Consider the following 14,901-nt stretch of genomic DNA (forward strand, 5'->3'; position numbering starts at 1 on the left):
CGGGCTTCATTTTTCATACCAGAAAAGTCTTTATTTTTCTTGTTTTCTTTTATCCCTTTTTTTCGTTTCGAATTTTTTTTCATCAATTTCTAATATACTTTTGTTTGTGTTTTTCTTATTCTTTTTCGTCATTGTGGAATCTATTTCAAACTCGCATGATAAATAAAATAACGGAACCTTTTTTCAAACAATCATCATTAATGATGAACGAAAAAATCGATTAAATATTCGATTATCATTACAATTTGGCCATGTTATACTTGTTTTCCTGTTTCGAATGGATTTGAACAACAACAACAACAAAAACAACAACAACAATGACGAAAATAATCAAATTTCATCAACCATCTACTATTACTACTAATACTACAACGAAAAAAAAACAACTGAAAACATCATTCATGTTCATTGTCGGCATGCCTTATGCGGTTTTTTTTGGGAATTTCATAATTTTTTTCTGTTTTGTTTTTGAAATATTCAATTTCTTTCATTATGGCCGTCGTTTTCATTTTTTTGTTGGGCTGGTTAATTTTAATATTCACAATCATAATAATCATCATCATCATGACCATAATAATAATAATCAACCCACTATGAATTCTAATTCTCGTATATATGACTCTCATGTTCCTTCATCATCATCATTGTCGGGCGTCGGGAATAATGATAAAACGATTTCAACCAAAACTATTATGGTTCCGACAAAAAAAAACTTTGTCCAACTTTTTTTCTCTTCTTCTAATAATGAAAAACTCACGACCATGGCAATGGATGATGATGATGATAAAAAAAAATTTCCTTCTCACTTATTCGGTTCGTGCACAACATATCTTTGGTTCTTTATTTTGGTCGATTATAACGATTTATCATCATTTCGGCTGGTTTTTGCTTTATTTGTGTTTGTGTGTGTGTGTGTGTGTGTGGAATTTTCATCCATGTTATATGGATCGATTTTTTTTGTACATGTGGGCGTATTTCATCATAATTGTGAATTTGATGCTAATACTATGAATGTGAATGGGCCATGAACCAAACATCAACTTATCAAAACAAAACCAAACAACTAACTAACTAATCGGTTGGCCAACGACAACAACAACAAAAATAAAATGAAAAAAATAAACTTTGCTTTTTTCGCTTCAACCAATTGTTGTTGTTGTTGTGGTGGTGGAACAACTAATAATAATAATAATCTACTCTCGAAAAAATACTTCGGTTCATTGAATCTAATTTGCCAACTGATGTACGCCCATATATAAAACTTGAATTATTATCATCATCATCATCATCACTATCAAATGGTGTTTGTTTTGAATGATTAATTCATTTTTTTTCCATTCGTCGCTGAATAATTCTTACTACCACTGTTTGTCTGTGTGTGATTTTAATTAATCATTTTTCATCAACACCAACCAACCAACCAACCAACCGACCGACCATCATTATTGATCATTGCCATGCAAATGCACCTGATCATTTTTCATCTTTCATATTGATTTCGTGTGTGATTGTGAATCTATTCATTGTGTAAAACAAACAAACAAAAAAATAAATTTGTCTCAAAATTGATTCGAAAATTTTTGTTTAAAATTCAAATCATTCCTCCAATAACAACAATCGATTTGAAAAAAAAATCTTGTGTGCTGTGTGTCTTTTTTTTTGGTTTAAAATTTTTGAAAAAAAACTTTAAATTCTTTGGATATTTGATACACTTTGCTTTCCAAACCTTTCCAAATCGATTCATCATTCATCATTTTTTTTATTGTGAAACCCCTTCTGCTCATGACTGTTGTCAATATATCTAAAATATCGCCCTCTCGACATAAATCGTACAAAACAAAACTCAAACTAAATTCACGTTTTTCTTTTCCATAACATTCCATGCATACAATAATAACCAAATGGCAAAAAAAATTGATTTTCATCCACCAATTTTTTTTTTGCTACTGTTACATCATCTTGTGTTTTTATGTGGCATTTTGTTGTTGTTATTTTTTCTATATTTTTGGTTTCAAAATTTATGATTCTTTGTTATTGTCATCTTTGAATGATATGTGATATGGTGCGTTGTTGTGATGGTTTATGCATTATTAAATTACATGTCGTCGATGTTTATTTTTTAAATTTCAATTTTTTTCTTCCATTCTGGATTCCTGGGCATTGTGTATGTGTTTTTGTTGTGAAAATTGATTTTTTTCTCTTCTCTTCTCTTCTGTCTGCGTGTGTTTGTACATCTCATCCTTTTCTTTCTGAATTCATTTTGGCATTCATTTTCAAAAATTGAATTTCGCCATCATCATATTCAATTCATTTATTGTCATCATTGTGTAATCATTGGTCGATTTTTTTTTGTTCATATATGATGCTCTTTTATTTTCTATTGAAACAACGCACGCACACACACACAACAATAGTGACAACAAACGAATTGGTCATCACACGTTTGTCTCGACATCATTTGTTAGCAATATTAATGTGCCAAGCTATCAATTCAAATATAACGACTACGCCAGCATCGAATTCCATAACATTGGATCTAAATCGTATGTGTTTTCTTTCCATATATTTTTGTTTGAATCAATTTTTTTGAATTTTCTCTCTCTATTATTATCTGAATCTAAATTGATGATGGCCGAATAAATATCATGGTATTATGTTGTGAAAAACGGCCGAAAAGAAGAAAAAACAATATTCCTTATCCATTTTTCTTTTCCCTTGATTCTCATTATTTTCGTTATTATTATTATCAGCATTTTTTATTTTGATTATTCGGTCAAATTCGATCAACATTTTATTCTGGGTTTCTGGATTTTTTTTATTGTATTTTGTCATGATTTGTTTGTTGTGATTTTCTTTTCTTTCCGATCGGATTGAAAATCTGATGTTGTTTTTATTTTTATTTACTTTTCTCAAATGTTCGATGTTGTTGATTTTGACAACAACAACAACAACAACAACAATAAGAATTAGATGACGGAAAAAATCTTACTTTGATCCCATTGTGGGGGTGCGAAAGTCACAATCATAGAGGCCGGTAAATATTTGGCGCTAGTTTTTCCAGTTTGTAAAATAAATAATGAACAGACATTTATCATCGGCAGAAACAAAAAACATTTTCTCAATCGTGCAAAATTCAATGATATCCTGTGTTCTGAACACTTCTTTTTTTGGTTTGAAAACAAATTGAACATGTTTTTTTCATATTACGAATATGACACTTGTCAATAATTTTTCATTTTCTTTAATTCTGGTTTTTTTTCTAATGACCAGCTAGGTGCTTATTTGAAATCGATTCGCCATTCGTTTTATCCTGAAAAAATGTGTCGAAAAATTGTGATACATATTTTACCGTTGGTAAACAAAACAAAAAAATTATTTTATTTTATTCAATCGTTTCGTTTTTTTTTCGTTTGGTTGATTTGGATTTCAATTTTGACATTGTTTCCCTGTTTGATTCGTGGTGTTGCGGATTTTGTAGATCTTCTGCAATCAGAATCGATCACTTTAAGGGACAAAGAATAAGAGAAAGAAAACTTTTTTTTGTTTTGGTTTCTAGGAGACAGCTGGCTGTCATTCATAACCTCGGAGAATAAAAAGAAAAAGATTTTTTTTCTTTTTCGATGATTGAAACCGATTCCGCCCCCACATCGAAGTTAGTGAGTGAATGAAATCTGAATCGCATTCGTTTCTGTTTCTGTTTTCGATTTCAATTTCGTTTTTTCTCACAATTTTTTTATGAATTTTTCTTCTTAAATATTCTTCATTCTTTGAGTTGCTTATCCAAGCTTAGCATTTGCCATTTTTTTGTCATTTAAAAACATACAGTGATACGTCGATTTACGATTGTTTTTGTTGGACTAAATGGTCTACTAAATAACATATCGATGGCCATAACATTAATCTGATCTTCTTCATCACATGATCTTTCTTTCTCTGAATTATCGGTAGTTGCATATCATTTGAAATTATCATTTCATCATGCTGAATCTTGATGTTGCGTTGTGTAGAAATGTGCATATGTTCCAGTAATCATCAGCATCATTTGTATTAACAAACGAATATTGTATTTTGTATGCGTATTTCATCTTCATTTTTTGACATTATTCTGAAAAGATGACAAATACAGATGTGCACGTTTTTTTTTCTTTGTTTTGTTTTGTTTATTTCACTTCAGTTCATTTCAATTTAGTTTTTTTTCTTATGGATCATCGTTGCTTCATGATGAAATGTTTCGATTCTTGTCTGAGTACATAGTTGAAAGAATTCGATTGCTTGCACTTGGGCTTGCTTATCAAATCAAAAAATCATCATCAATATTTTTTCAGCTGATTTTCACTCAGATCAATTTGTCAATAAACCATGGTTGGTTTTTTCTGGCTTACTCTCATTATGAGAAATACGCCTTTTATTTTCTTGCTTCACCCATTGGTTTAGGTTAGATGATTTGTTTTCAATTTAGTTCCAAAATTCATACACACACACACACGGCTAAATTCCAGGAAAGATAGAATTCATCATCTTGCTTATGGTATTGTTGTATTTGTTTCATTTTCTTTTTGTTCAAAAAAAATAGAAAAAGATTTGAATTTATTTTTATTTCGTTGTTTTTTTTTGAATTGCCGCCATATATACACACACACACTGATAGCATTCTCATCGGAAATTGAGATTTTTTTCTGCTTTTCTAATGTTGTTGCTTTGGTCCGAGAGAAAATACTTCATTCCTTGGTTGACAATTAATTATTTTCTGATTTTGAATGAATTTTCTTAAACTTTAAATGCACCGAAATGAAGAACTGAGAAATAGCAGCAGACTCACTCGAGCATTTGATATTCTCAACGGAATTATTATTGAGAATGGCGAAGTAGTGAAATTTTCATTTCACATGGGCACATTAAACTATTTTGGGGCCTTGATTTTTTCTTTCTTTTTTTCGATTTACATTTTTTTTCTTTCTGTATTTCATTTTTGTCATCATCATTGATTACTGTTTCAAAAACAGATATATATCCCAAAAGTATTAATTTTCTTTTCAACAACTTGAACTGATTTTATTTATCTTGTTTTTTCTTTTTCTCTCTTTCTCTCTTTCTCTCTCTCTATTTTCATCCAATTTTCATCTCTAATACCCGACGAAACCGACAAAAACCATTATTACAAAATACCGGTGTTGAAACATCCGATGTTGTGAATAATGACAATAACACTAATAATATATTGTAGTAAAACCAAGCGAAGTGAGAATCACCCAGCTGACGCCAATATTGGTTGCCGGTGCCGATGCTTTGTTTGAATGTAATACGTTTGGATCACGACCAATGCCAATCATTTATTGGTTATTCGATGGCAATCGTTACGATACAAGAATTCATGGTAAGTTTATGCCAATTTTTCATATCATTCATTTTTTTTGTTGTTGATAAAAAACTTGTTGAGATTGTGTGTGTGTGTGTTTAGTTTTAAGCTTTTTATGCATGTTGTTTTAACATTTGTAATTTTTTCTGCTCAACTATTTTGAAAACTTTTTTTCCCAGTTATTTATAGATAGATTTGATTTTCATTCATTTTTGTTGAAAAAATACAATATTATTAATTTAGAGAGAAATTTATTCTTTGTCCACATTTGAAATTGACTACTGTGGAATTTTGAATTTTTTTTCGTTCTCTTCAATTGAATCAGAGTTTTAGTGTATTTGCTGTTGATGGTTCTAGTGATTACGATGATGATAGATGAAAATTTTTCCCTTATGGAAACTTTAATGTGATGATGACTGATTCCATTGATAATTCCTACTATGTAATCAAGTTATTTTACATTATTCATCATGTTTGCACATGATGATTCACTTTTGACTTTCCATATTCCATTTCTATTTTTTTTTTTTTTTTTTTTGGCAAAGAAATTCATGGGATTAATTTTTTTTTTTTTTTGATAATAAAAAAAATAATTGCAATGAATAAAGTCAAGAATCAATGTTTGTCGTTGATAATGTTTTCAGTTTTTACCTGGAAAAACACAACCCTATATGGTGGTGGTTGATTTGTAGTTATTTTGTTTGAATTCTTGAACTCGGATATTTTTTTTTTTTGCATCGACAACGATGATAATAATGTTGTTGTTGTTGTTGTGCATCAAATAAATCGCCATGTTTTAATGTCCAAATGTTTGATGCATAAAACGCAATAGTATAGAATTCATCTATTTATGTTTGTCTGTGTTTGTATTTAGTTGAAGAATGTGACATTATTATCGTTATCGAGAATATCTAGCAATTGTTTAAATATTGACATTTCTGTATATATCACTAATATTAATCGTGATGATGATGTTTGTTCGGGTTTTCCTTCTGGACTTTATATGTTTTTTTTTCTCTCATTCAACTACTGTTTACTACTTTTTGCTCGATGTTGTCGTTGTTGTTGTTGACATTCAAAGTTGGAAAACATTTTTTTTTTTTTTTTTTTTGATCTTCACTACTTTTTTTTCTGAATCAGACTTTGTGGTTCCGAAGGGTCTTGTTATTTTTGATTGGCTTTCATTTTTTTGTTGGTTTGTTTGTTCATATGTGACTGTTTTAGAATTTGGTCAAAATGAAAAAATTTAGTTTTCATTCCATCAAGTTGTTGTTGTTGTTGTTGTTTAATTGTCACAATTTCTCTCAGGTTTTTTCCTTTCTATTTCTTTACGCAAAATCCAGAATATGAAATTTTTTTATGCATTGAATATTTTGCGAAACTGTAAAGTTGTTGTTGCCATTTTCAACTATTCTATATTGTTGACAATCAAGGATGGTAAGAAGTTTTTTTTCGCGTTGAAAATGAAAATAGAAATCCTCTTGAGTGTATTCAATCTTGGCTTCCTTTTGTCGTTTCATATAAATATATTCACTCTATGTCAAGTACACACTTTGATCGAATATTGTTTATTTTCTCTCACTCTCTCACTCTATCGTTATTATATTTCCGTATTTAAGATTCAATTAAGAAAATTAAAATGAATCAATAAATGATATCAAGTGTTGAAAACATTATCAATAAACATTAGTTTGATGATGTGTCGATTTTTTGTTTTTTTTTTCGAAAAAATGGGCTTCGATTAATGTTGTCGATGGAATCCATTTAGCAATATGAAATGAACGTAATGAATAATACAAATAAATACATGTGAAGGGAATTGAATTGCAGAATTTTCATCTATATTCCGTTCTTGGAATTAAACAGGTTCAAAATGACATCATTTTTTGAGGCTTTTGTTTTTTTCATTTCTGTATATTTTTTTCGTTCATGATAAAATTAAATTGGATTATTTCTGTTCTCTCTCTTTATATATAATGTGGATGTGCATGTAGGTTTTTTTATATAAGAAAATAACTTGCGATAGACAAATGGCAATCATAGAGCCCACACACACACACACCCATAATGATTTGGTTAGAAAATTTTTTTCTTTTGGTTTTTCATGCATTTTTCCAGAATTTTATATTAAATTTTCATGTTGATATTGAGTTCAAGTAAAAAAATCATCATGAACACACACAGGCAACAAGAATCTCATTTTCACTAACCATTTATATGAAAAAAAACAAAAGAAAACAAAATCATTTGCCACACAAGTAGCGTAGGTAATGTTGTTTATCGTCGTTATATGGAATTTTTCATTTTTTCCAACTTTGTTATCGTCGGTAACAATTATGATTATCTTGATGGTGATGCAAAAAAATTTTTGATACAAATTATATGATTGTAACCATTGTTTTTTCTGTGATTCTACACACTTGATGTGTTATCATCATCATCATGGCGATAATAAAATAAAATAAAATTCTATTCATTCGGATGAATTTTTTTGTTCGGTTGGTTGGCAACAATTTGATGATATTTATTCCATCTACTCGAAATTGATCGAAAAATTGAGTTGTCCATTTATATTTTTTTCCTTGTAAATCAATGGACCCAACGGCAGAAATAATAATATTCACCTATTTTTTCATCGTTGTCATGGCTGATTTTTTTTTTCATTTCTCTATCCACACAACACACAGAAAAAATCTCAATTTTGCAATTTTTTTTTCTTTGCATCTTTCATTCTTTGTCCTTTTTTGACTTATCAATGATCTCATCGATTGTCACATGCACACACACACCCTAACATTGTTTGGTACATTGTTCGGTTGACAGTTTTGCCTTGTTATTGTTGTTTATATTTGCATTTCTTTTCTTTTCTGTCTTCAATGTTTATCTATGGCCTTGTTCGTTTTGAATTGTTCATGTCACACACTGTTCAGCGGGTATCATGTATATTCTTAAATATGGAAGTGAAGCAAACATAATTTTCCACATTTAGCTATTATATATTGTTGTTGTTGTGTGCGTGATTTATGAAGGAAAATAACGAACCAATGACAGTACTGAAGTGACTGAATGGTGGCCATTTATGGTGGATGAAGATTTTAACGTCTTCTTTTTCCATTGACAATCATTGAATCAAAACACATCAAAATTGAATGAATCCATTTTTTGATCGCCACTTTCTTTTGTCCGCTGCAATAATATTGATTGGCTTCCACTTTTAACGTCGTTGTTGTTGTTTTTTTTCTCGAATTCTTGATGTTAAATGTCAACCCAAATCATAATATGATGATTATTATTTATAAATCGTTCAACTCTGATAAATTGGACGTCATGTTTATTTTTTTTCACTTATCAATTCACCTAGGAATGATGACTGTGAATCAATGCTTGAATCGTTTCTCAAGTTGATGATCATTAATCGTTTATTTTGATTATGATGATGAAGTTGATCGCTTATCACTTGAATTATTTTGAGCCATAGCTATAGCGTTTCCAGTTATGATCTTTATTTCTTTTCCTTGCTCTAATTTTATTTTCTTATCATTTTTTCATATTTATTAACAACTTTGGTGATAATGATAATGATGACCCATTGCCATTTTTTTTGGAGACGATTTTATCGATCACAGTATGTGTTCGTTTTAGAATTCAAATTTTTCCTTTCTGGTTGCTCTCTTTTCAATTCGATGAGCCAAAATTCATGTGAAAATTTTCATTCTGCTCAGTTGTATATATTATCCGCATTGCACACGATTCAAACAAAGGATCAAAAAATTCATGGAATTTACAGAAAATGAAACGTACACATATCATCATCATCATCATCATCATGAATTTAAAAAAATAAAAAGAGAATCATGAATAGAGATCCCTTGAAACGAACAAAAAAAGCATTTATTCCCCTGAAAAATTCTTTGTTTTTTTGTTTTGCATTGATATGTTTTATTTCGAAAGCAAAAAAAATTATTTATTATCACTGAAAACGGTCCATTTTGTTTGCTGCTTACGGCGGCAATAACAATCTATAATGATTATGATGATTGTAATGATGATAATGATTGCGATGGATATGGAGAAGTGATCATTGTTTTGAATTATCATCATTATTCTTTTCGTCCTATTACTCACAGCGGTATCATTGTTTTTCTTCATTCTCGCCATCTATTAATAAGTGGATTCATAACGATAATTTCTGGATTTTAGGTTTTCAGACGAGCAACTAATTTTTTCTCTTTCTTGGACTCGCTATGATTAAGATGTTAGCATTGTCTTTTTTTCTGGTACTACAACAGTATCATAGAGTTGACAGAATTTCTTCATTTGTCATTATGTGATTATGAGATCTTGATTCGTTAAGTTTATCAGACCAGAAATCAAACAAATAAACAAGAAGAACTATTGTGAAATTTGTTTTTTTTTGTTGTCTTCCAATTCAATCATATACAGCTAGAATTATATATCACATAGCAGATGTTGCTACTACTTTTAGTGGTGACTTTCTCTCCTTTTTATTTTGTTCATCTCTATTTCTATACGTTTTTTATTTACTTAAACTCCTGAAAAGAGCCTTATAGGTTTCTGTAGACTTTCTTTTTTGGATTTACTTTCTAATTAACTTTCTAGCTTTTTATACAGTGGTTTTTTTCTTCAGTCTTTCTGTGGCAAACCAACCTTTGATGGTGGTGGTGATGATGAAATCTGATGTAATAAGATGTTATATGAAAAGAAGAATTTTCATTAAAGTAAAAAGAAAAAAAGTCGCGATTTTAGGGTACAAATACAAATACAAATATATATTATTTACGACAATAATAACAACTTGTGAATGAATTGGAAAAGTTCATAAACAGAAATGAGCATTTTAAGTAAAAACCTTTCGAATAAGTTATTTATTACATTTGATTGTACCGAAACCGGCCATCAACCGAACCATTTTGTTCTTGAAAGTTTTTTGTTGGCTAGGGAGCTTTCTGTATGATTGTTTCTTGGTAATGAAATCCAATTCTGTAGAATTTCCTGTGTTTTTTTTATCAAAAACCATGATCAAGACAAATTTATTCTGTCAAAATATTTATCGGTTTTCCATCCAATGATGATGATTGCACAAAATACAGTGGTACCACGGTTTCTGGTTGCTTCGGATAACTTTGAATGTTTTTCTTTCAAAACGATTCATCATCATCATCAACTATATGTTTTAGAACGCCATTTATTTATTTAACCCGTTCAAAAAATGGACATTGAAGAATGTTGTCTGGAAAATCAGTAAATGAAATGCAAATTCATTATCAAGGAGAAGCTAGAAAATGTTGTAGACCAATTGATATGATTAATGATCAAATGTAGATATAAAACACTGGTTGTCTATAAAATGAAATGAACCAGAACTTTGTTGGCCATGCTATTTGGAAAATTTATGTTTTTTTATATTTGAATCTCAGACTGAATTTTTTCTTTTTGCTTTGTCCTTTGAAAAATTCATTTTCTAAATTGTTTGTTTGTTAATTTGTTGATCAGTAAAGAAATGACAATGTTGATGATCAAGTATTAGAAAAAACAAACTTGGATCTCTGATTATTATAAAGTTGTTTACAATTCTGTTTGCTAGATTCTGGTCAGATCCTTTTTTCACTGTTCTGGTTCGTTTCCACTTACTTATCATCCTTATTATTTCCTTTTTTTTGTTTTTATTTTTGGTTCAGTTGGTTTTCTTTCTTGAGATGAGATGATTGAACGATCATGATCACGATGATGATGATCGGTTTCCATGTGAATTTTGGACGTCTGGAATTTCATGAATACCAAGCCAGATACAAATAATCCAAATAGTTTGTTGCTTTTTGTTGTTTTTGTTGCTTCCCCTTAGTTTTTTGTTGATTATTTTCGGTTCTCTTGTTTTGTTTCATGTATGTGTGTGTTTGTTTGTTTTTATAAGTTTCAGGGTCTTAACTCAATATATTTATATTTATTTGTGTGTCCTCAACATATCATTATTCAATGAATTGATGCCATTGGGGAATTTTTTCATCTTCTTTGGTAGCCGGAATAAAAATAATAATAACAATAACAACAATAACAACAACAACAACAACAACAACATTATACATTTTAAAAGACAATCTATCCGATTTCAATTTCGAGCTTCGATGGATGATGATTTTGTTGTTGTTTTTCCACTAAAACATAAACACAAAAAACAATTTACAATTTATAATCCTTGGATATGTCCATTCATCCATCCAGTTCAGTTGTCCATAGTTGCAATTGAATTAAACATTGTCATTTTGTTTGTTTGAATGAAACAAAAATGTAACAACAACAACCGGAAACGAAAACTTGAAACTAATTATCATCATTGATTCTTTGCTGTTATTGACAAAAGATTCCTCTTTTTATAACGGTTAACAAGAACAATTTTACGTGCATGTCGACAAGACATCGTCTGATAAGGGTTCATCATCGATTTGATCGTATAATTTTCGTTCTGATGTGTATTTTTTTTTCTTTTTAAAAAATACATGTATTATCCATACAACAAATCGACAAACGAACGTTTACATTATGCAAATTGGATTCATCATCATCAACATTTCTGATTCATTCATTTACATTCTCATCTATTCACGGCATTTTTTCTTTTAATTTTTCTATACAAAATTCTTTCATCTAGTTTCTTTTCCATTGTTTCAAATCATTTAGACAGTTTCTAGTTTAAATAATTTTTTCATACCATTGTGATCAATTCTAGTTTCTTAGTTACATCAACGTTTGTTGAAACTTAATTCGAGATTTGATGTCCACTCAAAAGTTTCAAGTTGTCTCTTCACAACGACATAAATCAAAATGTGTTTCACCTGTATTCTTTTTTTCTCGTCTAAAGTCTAGACAGGAGTCATTCCAAAAAAAAACTGTGAATTGTCCATGAATTCAATGAAACTTTACTCTACTTTTTACTGAGAAAAAAAAGATGGAAATTCTTTGTCTAATTATCTAAATTAAAAACTTTTTTTTTTGTACATTAAGCAGTACAATAAATTATCCAAAACAGAATGAAAAAAAACAAAGCTTCCTAGAAATGTACAATTCATTTTTAATTTGAAAATGATCGTGAATTGTAATTGAAATCAGAAAACAATCGAATAAACCTTGAAATGATGTTGATGGCGAAAAAATTTTCATCAATTTGAATTAGTTTGGCCTAGTTAAATCCGTTAATAATCTAATGAGGGGGAGGGCAGAAATGAAAATTGTTCCGTGTTGGATATTTATTATAACGAACAAACGAACAGCAAAAAAAATGTCTCAAGATTGATCGTTTGTTATCAATTAATTTTATCATTACGGTTGATTCATTTCATCCTCTCATTGTCTCGACATGAGAATGATTCGAAATTCCATTGAATTATTTTGATTGAATTAAAGTTTTTTTTCTCTCATTTCCTCCGATGAAGATACACACAATGCACACATATGCATTCAATAAATAGTTTTTCGGAAATGAATGAGAATTAGATTTATGAATTCTTTGTGTGTGTGTGTAATATAAAATTGAAAATGACTGAAAATAATCATACGCCAGCACAAACATAAATACACCGTACGTGTACAAAGAAAATTCGATGGCAAATCATTTATTAAGCATTAAAATTGTTCATTCATTTAACTGAGTTGGTTTTCTAATGAATAAAAATAAAATGGCAAAAGATGCTATCCTAATGCGGAAACCTTATTTTATTTTTTTTGTGCAAATTTTGCCATTCTCTTCCATTATACATTTTAGTTTAGTTTAGTTTAGTTTTTATTTCATTCATTTTTTTTTCGTTTTTCGTTCTTGGATTCAATTTTAAACGCCGAAACATTTTAAGGGAAAAAAATCATTCTAAAACAAAATCCTCTGAAACTGCAAAAAAACAACAAGAGTGCCAGAGAGAGAAACAAGATTAGAAATAGAGATTGATTAGGAATAAATGAATGTTTGATTTTCATTTTCAGCACAATCACAGAGAGCAGACTAAGAAGATAGGAAGTCGATTCATTTAATTTCATTTTATCGAAGGCAGAATGTTTGAAAAAAACGAAGAATTCTTTTGACATTTTCAAGCATGATGACTAACTACTCAAGTTTTTCTTTTTTTGTCCTGTACTGAAATAATCGTTTCGCAATGTTTGTTCATTTGAAACAAGTGATTGACACAAGACCAATATCAAAATAGATGATCAAACGAAATAATTCCACACAGGCAACAACAAGTAAAACATTAGGATGGTAAAGTTTGAAAACTTTTTTTCAAAAAACAATTGGGGCAAAACAAAATCGTATCTTTTTTTGCTTGTGTATACAAACTTTTTCTCTTCATCGGAAACAGTTTCATCATTTCATGATCATGATCAGTTGAAAACACTATCCACCGACAATCGAAATTTAATAAATAAATTGGAATTGAAATTGAAAAAAAGGATAAACCATCATCATTTGATTCATTTGCACTATATCATTATCTGGAGCTTATAAATAATTCAACCAATCTGAAATGATGACAATGTCAAGACCTGTATGACATGTGCTATACATGTGATTGGTATAGATTACATGATGATGATGAAAATATGTCGTTTGTTCGAGTTGTAACTGCCCATCATTCCCGGTAAAAATTGAATAGGTGAATGTCGTTTTTCACCGTCAGTATTCATTAATTAACCTAACATACTAGACTCGTGATGTCGGTGAAAAATATCAATTAATGCCCGAGATTTTTCATGTCCTCCTTCTTTTTTGCCGTTTTGTTTCATTATTCACTTTGAAGTTTAGTTCAGAAAAATATGATGATAGCAATTAAATATTTCTTTCTGTGATCCATCCTTCCACTTCATTTGTACGCTATTTTTTCTTTGTGTGTGTGTGTGTTTGAGAGCAAGTTTTTAAGTGTTCACTTGATAATGATGATGATCATTGAATTTATATTTTTCATTCATGAATTCTGGGTTGATACTAATTGACAATAGCAATTTGAAAGAATGTGGGTGCATTCAGGTGGGCGGTTTGTTCAGTAATAATAAATTTGAAGATCATTTTTTCCGATGAATGATGGATCGAGTGAAATTGAGCAAGAAAGCAAGCAACAAAAAAAGAGAAAAAACAATATTCCTTGAAACAATATTCACTATAAACATCTTTGTTTTTCAAAAATTTTATCATTATTTTGCTTCCAATTATTCTGACAACAGCAACGAATAGAATAAAAAGTGTGAAAAAATTTTCATTTTGTTTTTGTTTGATTTTTTTTATTTTTCATTCTGTTGTTACTTAAATCGAATTTATTTTCTCTTTCTCTCACCATTTAACCGATCGATTTGTTATTTGTTTCGTTGAAAAAAAAATACCAGGTGAACAACAAACAGGCAGTACGATAACATTACGCCTAGAGCGACACCATCGTGGCATGATTGTCGAATGTATTACTGAGAATCTTCGTATACCAAATTCAGCCATCCGTGATCAATTGACTCTTGATGTTCAATGTAAGTTTCAATTTTCTTTTATTTTTATT

At 29.6% G+C, this 14,901-nt stretch overlaps 1 protein-coding gene across 3 annotated transcripts in view; it reads left to right on the forward strand.

The window, feature by feature from the left end:
• LOC124491000 (uncharacterized) overlaps nucleotides 1-14,901 on the forward strand; it is a 71,050-nt gene that overhangs the window by 19,960 nt on the left and 36,189 nt on the right. For 2 of the 3 annotated variants that reach the window (XM_075734551.1, XM_075734552.1), the window contains 4 exons: nucleotides 2,415-2,543; nucleotides 5,004-5,018; nucleotides 5,225-5,374; nucleotides 14,738-14,872. In XM_075734551.1, the coding sequence (XP_075590666.1) occupies nucleotides 2,415-2,543; nucleotides 5,004-5,018; nucleotides 5,225-5,374; nucleotides 14,738-14,872 (429 nt within the window). The remainder of the gene's footprint in view (nucleotides 1-2,414; nucleotides 2,544-5,003; nucleotides 5,019-5,224; nucleotides 5,375-14,737; nucleotides 14,873-14,901) is intronic. The other variant, XM_075734553.1, reaches the window with a different exon arrangement.

Source organism: Dermatophagoides farinae, chromosome 10, assembly GCF_024713945.1.
Source record: "Dermatophagoides farinae isolate YC_2012a chromosome 10, ASM2471394v1, whole genome shotgun sequence".
In the NCBI taxonomy this organism is placed as follows: domain Eukaryota; kingdom Metazoa; phylum Arthropoda; class Arachnida; order Sarcoptiformes; family Pyroglyphidae; genus Dermatophagoides; species Dermatophagoides farinae.